Source organism: Echinops telfairi, unplaced genomic scaffold, assembly GCF_000313985.2.
Source record: "Echinops telfairi isolate 266 unplaced genomic scaffold, ASM31398v2 ScPeMD7_31;HRSCAF=116, whole genome shotgun sequence".
NCBI lineage: Eukaryota > Metazoa > Chordata > Mammalia > Afrosoricida > Tenrecidae > Echinops > Echinops telfairi.
In genome coordinates, this window is record NW_022103928.1 from 59177561 (window position 1) to 59188033 (window position 10473).

Here is a 10473-nt window from a genome sequence, read left to right on the forward strand (position 1 = left end):
GAGGTTCTTGAGGGGAAAGGGCCTGGTATCGTACTTCCCAGACAGCAGCCATGGGAACCCGTGTGGGGCACAGTGCTCCTCGGGCACCAAGGAGGCAGCGGGAGTTGCCGCGGACCCCATGGCCACAGGAAAGCCCATTTAGCAAGAGTCTGTGTAGAATCCAAACAAGATCCTTGGATACCAGGCTCACTGGGGCGGCCTCCTGCGGAGCTCTGACTGCCCGTCCCCTCCGGCCAGCTGCCTGGCCTACAGATGTGAGGTCCAGCGACTTAGGCAAGAATTGGTTTCCTTAGAAGCTGCAGAAGCTTCAATCTCCAAGCCAAGCCCAAACACATTGTCATCCGGTGGATTCCATTCCAACTCACAGCGGCGCTTTAGCCCAGAGTAGAATGACCCACACTGGGGGTGAATCTTTATGGAAAGCAGGTTCAGCTGGTGAGTTCGGACCACTGCCCTTTCAGTTAGCAGTGAAGCTCATAACCACTATGTCTCGTTTCTCGTTTTAAGTCCCAACTATGACTTTGGTAGGAGCCCTGCTTGTGCAGGGACGATGCGTTAGATCAGTGGTTCCCGCAACCTTCCTAAAGCCGCGACCCTTTCATATAGTGCCTCATGTGGTGGTGACCCCCGGCCATCAAATGACTTACGTTGCTACTTTATCACTGTAATTTTGCTACTGTGATGAATTGGGTGACTCCTGTGAAAGGGTCATTCGACTCCCAAAGGGGTCATGACCCACAGATTGAGAACCACTGCGTTAGACTGTTAACTGCAAGGTTAGCCGTTTGAAACCACCAGCTGCTCAGCAGGAGAAAAATGAGGCTACTTCCATAGAGTTACAGTCTCAGAAACTCACAGGGGCAGTTCTACCCTGCCTTACAAGGTCACTGTGTATTGGAATCACAGTGAGTTTGAGAAGGATTCTTTTACCCCCACGTATAACAAATCTATTCACAGCATCTCTTCTCCTCCAAGCCCACTGTCCCTTCAGCACCTTTACAAACAGATCGTGAGGGGTAGATGGGGAGACAGGTTTGCGGAAGCACACAGGAGATGAAGGGGAGGAAGGCTTTGTGTGTCCTATTTCCATACTTTTTCCCTCCAAGGAAAGGCCTCGCCCTGAAGTTTGGGGTATAAAATTTTTTTTAGGGGGGGAAGCCTGATGTAAGAGGTGAAAATACTGTTTTTCAATCAGGCTCGGATTTCTGAAATAATGCACTTTTTCCGGGAAGGATGTTGGTAATAGGGTTACAAAGTTTTTAGCAGACGCATACAATGTTTGTTCTATTGTCTTCAAGCTCCCTCATGCATTTCCACAGACGCTTTGCAGACCTACTAAATCCCAGCAATCTTTCTATCAGATATTCTGAAACCCTTTGCATGAAGTATATTGTTTTCCTGTACTTTCTTAACAGGTTCATAAGCTAGGCGAGTAGCATGGCTTTTAAATCAAAATGGGATGCCGTTCTTGGCACAGGCCTTTAGGCATGCAGGTGCTCCATAAATTGCTATTCTTGATTATTAACGAGAAAACAATTTGAAAAAACAGTTAAACCTCACGGGCGGGTCGGCAAAATAAATAAATAACAGTAGTCCTTGAAAATTAATTTTAACTTTTCTTTGAAATTCATTCTCCATGATCGTAAAAAAAAAAAATCAGCATCAAAATCCAAACACCGGGACTGTGTGTACATGAAATTAATTCAGTACTATAGAAAGTAAATATAATGAAGGTGATTCTCTAAGCATATGCAACATCTTCTCAAAGGTGGGAAGAAAAAAACACTTCCTTTGTACTCTTTCTATACTTCTCTACTAGGGCAGCTCCTGACCTCATCATTGAGAAAGCAGTTTTTTTTTTTTTTTTTTTTTTTTTTTTTTAAACATTTTATTAGGGGCTCATACAACTGTTATCCCAATCCATACACACATCAATTGTGTAAAGCGTATTTGTACATCATTTCTCAAAACATTTTCTCTCCATTTAAAGCCCCGACATTAGGTCCTCATTTTTCCCCTCCCTCCCCGCTCCCCTCGAGAAAGCAGTTTTGTTTGTTTGTTTTAATTGTTTTATTAGGGGCTCATACAACTCTTATCACAATCCATACCCACATCAATTGTGTAAAGCACATTTTTACATTCATTGCCCTCATCATTCTCAAAACATTTCCTCTCCACTTAAGTCCTCGGCATTAGGTCCTCATTTTTCCCCTCCTTCCCCCCTCCCCCCTCCCTCATGAGTCCTTGATGATTTATAAATTATTATTTTGTCATATCATGCCCTGTCTGATGTCTTCTTAAGCTCACCTAAAACTAAAACCCAACCCACCGCCATCAAGTGGATCCCATCTCGTAACCACGCTGTGTAAGGTTTCCAAAGCCGTCCACGTTTAAGTTTGCAGACAGCCTCTTCCTTTCCCCAGCCCGCGTGGTTGGTGGGTTTGAACTGCTGACCTTGTGGTTAGCAACCCAATGCTTAACCTTCAGCCCACTAGGGCTCTTTGAAGCCCACTCGTGGCGACTGAAATCATGGTCGAGCAGGTGTGCATCACCTAGGGTATAGCTAAGTTCCTCTAGCAAAGAAACCTCAAGACAGTGACTTTGCTAAGGGGTAGTTTATTTCCCTCCCATCACAGTCGAGGGGTGAAGAGTCTAGATGGGAGGGGGAAGCGTCTTATCACTCTGGAGCCTCATCTGGCCAGACGCCGGTTGGTTTCTGTTTCTGAAGTAAGAGCAGCTTTCAGATTATTTAGGTTTGGGGGGGCGGTGAAAATCAAGGAAGAATAATCGTTTGTGGTACATGAAAACTATCTAGAGTTCATTCTTCAATGTGCCTGGAACCAGGTTCTACTGGACTCTAGTGACAGGAAGTCACTGACTCATTCATTGCAGATATTGTCTGGTGATACTTCTGCAGCACCCGTGGCAGAGTTAAAGAATTGTGACGAGAGGTCACAGGACTCGTCAAGTCTGAAAACATTTGCTGTCTAGTCCTTTACAGAACAAGCTTGCCAAGGCCAAGTCGAGCTTGTCAGGGCAGCTCTCACCCGCAGTTGCCATTTAAAACCCCAGGTTCTTTCCACCTCGTGGCTCATCTGGCTTTCGGCTCCACCGACACTGGCCACAGCCCTATCCCTGCCCTTGGTAGCAGGAGCAATTTAAAGGAGATCACTAACGATTCCCGTTCAGACCTGTGAAGACTAAGGGGCACACATCACGTCTGTTCCCCTTCCTTTGGTGGTCTATCCATACCCTGTACAGAAAGAGAAAAGGGGTACAGACAGGGCAGATTTGAGGACACCAACCAAAAGCTTAATGTGGCAAGAAGCTCAAACATCTATTAAAACATTTGAAGAATCTATGAGTTCTTAGAGGTTGCTCCACTCCAGTAAAACCCATTGCTGTGGAGTGGATTCCAATTCATAGCAACCCAGGGCTGCTGGGTTGAGGAGCTAAGCAAAAGGCTGATCCCTAGGGAAAAGGAGAGCCAGAATGCTTCAACTATTGTTTGGTTTGGTGAGACTACTCAGTTTCAAACACAGATATAATAGCACTCTTGGCCTATGGTGGAAAGTTCTCTCTGTATTGACAGTTTGCACCACTCAACAACTCCATAGATATTTCGAGGGCAACGGTTAAATAGTGTGCATACAATGTAAGCAGTGCTGCAAACCATTCCTGAGCTTGAGTGCTAACAGCAAGACCAGCAGTTCAAGTTCATGTCAAGGTGCCTCAGAAGAACGGCCTGCCAATCTACTTCTAAAAATTCAGCCATTGAGAACCCTATGAAAAACCATTACACTCCGGTGCACATGGGGTTGCCACCATGAGTCGGAATCTACTCAAAAGCTACTGATTTTATGTAGTGCAAAAAAAGAAGCGGTTGTCCATCTGTGTTCTAATATGACTGTCCTCTATGGAAGGATTGAGTTGAGTGGCTCAAAGCCAGTTATAGCATACTTACCCTGTGATCCCAAAACCATGAACTTTTGTTTATATCACTGTACATAACTGCACAGGAAAAGGTTGAAAGAATGCACATGAGACCAGCAGTGCCCACTTCTGGATGGCAGGCTCTGAGGCATGCAATCGAGTAGAGGTGACTGAAGGAGACTTTTGTTTGTACTCTGCTACTTAAGTGTTTGAGAGTGGCATTATGGAAAAGACCCTCTGTGAGAAAGTATAGTTTCTATTTAGTTACTTAAAATGAAATTATAAACAGAGGAAACATGCTTGTGAGAAACGTTCGTGCCAACCATTGTGCTCCTGTGCTCACAATGTTCCTGCAGAGGTGTCTCGCTGGTATCCCCCTGTCCTCTGATTGGTAACTCTGCAAGCCTAACCGAACAAGTGCAGTGTGAACCTCCTATTTGTTCATTAATTTACTATTCCGTACCACTCAGGAAGGAAGTGAGCCATTGAATTTGTCATTCATTTTACTGCCTCTAGGGAGTAACTGGACAAGGATGGTAAAAAGAACTAATTTTCAAAAACTCCTATCAAATATTTGTTCTGAAAAAGCAGCATACTTTAGTAACATCAAAATGCTAAAAATGAAGTCCCTTCTCCTTTCCTTCTTTACTAAAAAGTAAACATTATTTATATTTATAACTAGATTAAAAAGAATGCATCAAGATTTTTGTCAAGTGATCTCAACAATTTTCTAAGTTTATTAGTGGCAATGACCATTACTCTCACATTAAAAAAAAAAAAAAAATATATATATATATATAATCATAGTAACAGTGTAAGGCAAGTTGTGGTAAAGGTGTTATCTTTATTTTACACTTTAGCAAATGTAAAGCAAATATAAAATCTCCCACAAGATATAGGCATTCCTTAAATTTTCTAGTAATGTTTTCTAACACTGGAATTTTTTTTAGCTTATAAGTTTATCAGCATTTTATATACTGAAGTTGGAAGACAGCATAAGAAGCTGAGTGAAATTCATTTCAGAAGAAGGTGAAAATTAATATAATGACAAGAGGATTTAGACTATGGGTTAAAACAAAGTAGCTGTTTTTATCTTGAATAGAGGATGAAACTTGCAAAAATAAAATTTTGGTCTTGGACTAAATATATGCTCATATATCGTAGACAACATTTCTCCACACTTTCATTTTAAATAGATTACTTCATTTGAAAATACATTTTATTAAATCGTAGTCGACAGGAATTATTCTATATTAATTATTAATGACTTCACCAGAGTTTTACTAAGGTATTAGTAAGGTATAAGCCCTATGCAATCTCACAGTATATTTTGCAGAAAGACTTTTTGCTGTATATTTTATATCAGACTTTAATGAAAACAAATATTAAATTAAGCTTAAGTCTTCTCAATGCATGTTTGAATCATGCAAATAGTTAAATATTAAAACGATATGATTTATTTGTCCTAGTCTAGCAATTTAGTGTCCAGTGGGTAGTTGAATAATTCAGCAGAGTAGAGCGCAATTGGGAGCAACTGCACACAAGCAGCTTGTTGCTTTCCATCAGAGAACTGACCAACAATTAGGCCAGTGGGACAGCCTCAGAGCTCACTCACTGTAATGCAGCTGACATCACCCAGGGAGACCACAGAAGAGAGTGTTCCTCTCCTCCCATGAATTAGGTCTGCCTTTGCCGGACCCTATTACAGAACCCTGTTGGGCTAGCCTTACTACTTCTCCCTCAGCACGGTTTGTCCTGACTCGACAATACAGCAAGTGAAGGGAAGTTCTATAATACAGAGGACATAATATAACATAGCTATTACATATAGCGACATAATATAATGTAGCTATAATATAGCGACAAGTTCTATAATATAAAGGACAGAGGCTTTCCAGAAACGTGATCAAATGATAGTTACCTCCCTCGGCGTAAAAAAAGAAAAATATATGACCCTTTCTGCTTTAGATTGCGCCCCCGTTTAACTATTTTGAGAAAGAGCATACTTGGAAATTCATGGTGTTATTCGTCTTGGAAATAATAGCTTTTGAACGCTTTTCAACCACTTGCAGGTTAAGGAAAGAGAAATATAGTTAGGTGGGCCACCGCCCCAGCGCTAGCTGCTTTAGCAGGAGTAAAGGACAAAAGGGTTTGGGAAAATCTACTTTCACTCTTCAGTGAATAGGTGTCATTGGACAGCAGGAGGGAGGCCAGAGTCGGGAGTTTGGTGGGGGGGGGGGGGGGGGGGGGGATAGTTTTGCTCGGTGCCTTGGCGCCGCTGCTCTACGCTCCGAGCTTCCAGTTGCACCCAAATGACAACTTTCTTGGGGCACTCTTGGATTTGAAAGAAAGGGCCAAGTTATTGATGAGAGACCCAACTAGCCAGAATTCTTTCAAAATGCATCCCCTTTGGCCTCATGTAGGCCTCGGGATCAGGGATCGCCGCCGTCTTTTCCACAACTTGACCATGCAGGTCGAGCACCTAGGCTCCCCTAGTCCCCGGCTTCTCACCGCGCCAATCCTAGGCAGGCTGCGAGCCCAGCTTCTCCAGGGCTAACTGGGAACGGTGGACGTGCGCCTAGCCTTGCCTAACACATCCGGGCCTCTGCAGCCCAAGCACGCCGAAAAGAGACTCCTCGGGTGCAGGCACATCAGTCCTGACCCTCCAGCGCTGGGCGCGCAGCGCGAGATCTAATTCCACTCTAAACAGAAGTGGAGCGCGTCGCCGGGGCCTCTCCCGCCCAGCCACGCGCGGAGACACCGCCGGCACTCCAGCCAGCTGGAAAGAGGGATTTATTTGCTGGGAGTCTCTCCGATCTCCTCGCCAGCACCGGCCGCTTCGGGCGGCGTCTCCAATTTCTCCCCTAAGTGCTAAGGAGACAGCCCTTCGGGGACGGCCGGCGGATCTGACAGCCGCGCTCCAGAGGGCAGCGGCCGCGGCTCCTCTGCCAGGGGAGCACCGCCGCTCCGGCGGCCGGGCGCGCGCGGGGGCTTCCTCTCCGCCGTCCCGGGAACGTGGATAGCGCGCCCACAGGATGTTCGCCGGCTGGGCTCGGCAGTCGGGAAACATGAGAAGACCTCGCTATTCCTGTTCCGGGGCCGCGCGCGCCGGGCTGGGCCATTAAAGCCGCGAGGCCGGCGGTGGCGGCAGTGAGCGCGTTGGAGCCCGCGCGGGGAACATGCGGCGGGGATGGGAGAGCGCCTAGCCTCGACCCGGGAAAGCCAGCCGTCCAGTCGCAGGCCGCCGGCCAGGCCGCCGCAGGTACAGCCGGCCCCCTGGTCGTGGCGTCCTGGCCAGGTTTCGCATGACCAGAGGCTCCCGATCTCGCTCCCACGCCTTTCCTTCCCCGTGCTCCGATCCCTCGCCTCGCCGCGCCCTCCTCCCTCCTCTCCTCCGAAGTCCAGTGGGGACGCCGCCCAGCTGGCGCCCAAGGTTTGCAGGAGGGTCTGCAAGGCGTTCCGGCGCCCACCTGGTCGCGCCCCCTGGGTTCGGAAATGATTCTCGGGCGTTGGGCGGGGCTGTTCCCGGGAGAGCCTTGGAGGGGGTCGGGTAAGGAGAGCGAGCTGGACCCCAGAAGAGGCGCTGGGGGCCGCGCGCTGGCCCCCGGAGGAGGTCTGGGCGGCTGCCAATGGCGCGCCAGGGCATTCACGCGCGCGCCCGAGGCCGAGTGCCAAAGAGCTGAACTCTCAGACCTTTCCCGCCCGCTGCCACCGCGCCCGGTCCCGGCACGTCTGGTTCCCAGCCGAGCCAGACCGTTAGTTGAGGTAGCTCTCCGCGCGTTTGGGGCGGCCCGAGCAGGGTGCGAGAGGGCGTGTCCCCCCCTGGTTTCGCCAGGAAAACCACGCCGCGGCATTTGGGACGCGGCGGGGATGGGGGAGGCGGCCGTGCTGCGGCGGGGGAGTGCGCTTTACGAGCCCAGCGGCGCGGATGCAAATCCCCCAGAGCTCCGAGTTCCAAGGGCGAGTTCAGTGGGTCGGACGGGGGCTGCGGGCGCGGGAGTCATTGGGACTCATCGCCAAGGCTGGGTACTCACTGGGAGTCACGTACCTGGCTGCTCTGGAAGGACTCTTTCCCCAGGTACCCGAGGCAGCCAGCAGAGGTCTGACTTGGCCTCCCCACAATCTCCAAGGTAGCCGTCGCTTCGGCGCTAGGGTCCCGGCTGGGAAGGTAGCGCGTGATCGCCGCGGTGGTGGCCGGAGGGCGCGGCGGGGGCGCTGGCGAGTGCGGGCGCTTCGCTAGGCTGGGCGTGTGTGCTGGGGCGGGGTGGGGGTAGGGGGGCCGGGGCGGGGTGACGGGGGCACTGCCAGGGAAGGGGAGGCCGCTCGGTGAAACTGGACCTGCAGCGAGACGCGAGGCGGGAGATGGGGCGGGCGAGGGCGGCCGCGCTCTTCGGGACGGTCGCGCGCCGGCTGCTCAGCCGCACCAACTTGCCCTTGACGCCCGCCAGCGGCGAGCAGAGGCTCCAGGCCGCCGCGACCTCGGAGGTGAGCTGGAGGCTGTCTCGGGAGGTGGCAGCCACCGTCGCGGCACAGTCGCTGGGGTCACTCGCTCCGGTGGCAGGGGCCAGGGGCCGGGCGGTAAGCGGAAGCTGCGGACGCCTCGGCAGTCTCGGAAATTTCCTGGTGCGGTCCCGGAGAGGGGGCGAATGTGGCGGGGCTCCAGACTGGTGTTTCCGCAGGGTGCGGGATGCAGGGGACAGACGAGGGTGACCCTGACTGCCGGCTCTCCCGGGGACCTGCCCAGGCCCGCGTGTTCTGGGGCGGGACAGCGTGGTGGTCGGAAGACTTGTGGTAGAAAAGGCTGCAGTTGCCCCTGACGCTCCCACCCCCCCTCCCCCCTTGAGCTTCCCAGTTCTGGAATCCCTTCCTGACTTCCCCAGCCTCCTTCCTCCACCCTAGGTGACCTTAACCCCAAGAAGGGCGCTTAGGATTCAGCCAAATGAGTCAGGATGTGGAAACCATGAAAGTTCCGCAAATCCTGGTTTGCCCAAGGACTCATTAACGGGGTCCTGAGGATATAGCTGTTCCGGCTACTTGTCCTGTACCCTTGCTTTCTACCCTCGCCTTCCTAAAGGGCTGGGGCGGGCTTTAGGTTTCCCTTGTGCTTGAAGAACCACGCGCGGCGCCTCACCTATCCTACTGCGCTGTCAGGAACGTGCTTCCCGCAGAACAAACTCTAGACCCAAAGCACCTTTGTGAATTACTTCCTTTTTTGTCCCGCAGGTTAATTTTTCCTGCTGGAGGTTCTCTGGGGAACCAGATTCCCGAGGCGAGGAGGAAGTGTGTGTGTGTGTGTGTGTGTGTGTGTGTGTGTGTGTGTGTACACACGAGATGGTGCCCTGGGTGCAAGTGTAGCACAGGTCGGCAAGGGCAGGCTTCCCCAGCGAGATACACCGCTTCCCTGCCCGGCCGCCTGCCCAGCGCCCAGTTCCGAGTCCGGGGCTGGCGGAGGGTAAGCCGAGTAACGCGATGCGCTTGGTCTCCTAGAACCCGAGCCCTGCGGAGCCCGGCGGCCTGCTCCCGAGGCGCAGCGGCCGCGTGGCGCGCCTCTGCCAGCGAACAGCATGAACACCATCGTCTTCAACAAGCTCAGCGGCGCCGTGCTTTTTGAGGACGGCGGCGCTCCGGAGCGGGAGCGGGGCAGCCGACCCTACGGAGGAGTCCTGGACAGTCCACGCGCGCGCCCGGAGGTGGGCATTCCCGACAGCCCGCCCCTGAAGGACAACCTCGGCCTGAGACACCGGAGGACAGGGTATGCGTAGTCCTCCTGGGACCCTCGACCCCTCAGTCCGCCCGCTGCCGGTAGCTCGGGGCTACGGGCCCCGAGTTTTCCCGGGAAGGCGGCTCTCTCGCCCTGGTTCTTGCGCATCTCATTTTATGGTGTCAGCGTGTGCCACGGGAAGCGGTCGGTTAGTGGGAACCATGCAAAGGACACTGGGAGCTGCCCTCCAGGCCCCGATCCTGGGCCCTCCGGGACAAGGGGGTGCTTGGCTGGAGACCCGCGGGGGCAGCCAGTCCTGGCTACAATGTCGGGAAGAGGCGGAAACCCCTCCGAGTGAGACTGGGCAGGGCCAGGCATCTGGGAATTCCCAGGTCAGGTCGACCCGGGGCATCGATCCAGTCTTCTGTTCAGAAGGGCACGCGGGCCGCCTCACCCCGCGGGATGTCTTGCTCCATCTAACCAAGGAGTCGGGAAGGTCGGCTCTCCGCCCCGCGCCCCGGGCGCGCGGACCCGGCCCTGCGGATCCCGAGGCGAGCTTGGAAAGGGAGCCCGAGAGCCAGCGGCGTTTCGGTTTAGCGGGGTGAGGGGCACCCTGGGGTGCAGGAACTTGGGGGTGGGCAAGCTGCTCGCGTCCCCGCCGGACCTCGGCGGCTCCTGGGAAGCCCTGCTGGGGGCAGGGGGGCAGGACTGGCCTCCCCCATCGCCACGATTGCATCAGCTGCTGGTTCTGCGGCGTTCCGGGTTAGTAAAATAGCGGTTAGATTTCACTACAAGGTTACTACCATTCCATTCCGATGGGATTGCATTTCAAAGTCGTC

The 10473-nt window shown here is 52.2% G+C and overlaps 1 protein-coding gene across 1 annotated transcript in view; it reads left to right on the plus strand.

Moving 5' to 3' along the window:
* The first annotated feature begins 9497 nt into the window (after positions 1-9497).
* Positions 9498-10473, plus strand: part of MKX (mohawk homeobox) — a 101128-nt gene continuing 100152 nt past the window's right edge. The window contains exon 1 of the mRNA XM_004702449.2: positions 9498-9685. Coding sequence (XP_004702506.1) covers positions 9498-9685 — 188 coding nt within the window. The remainder of the gene's footprint in view (positions 9686-10473) is intronic.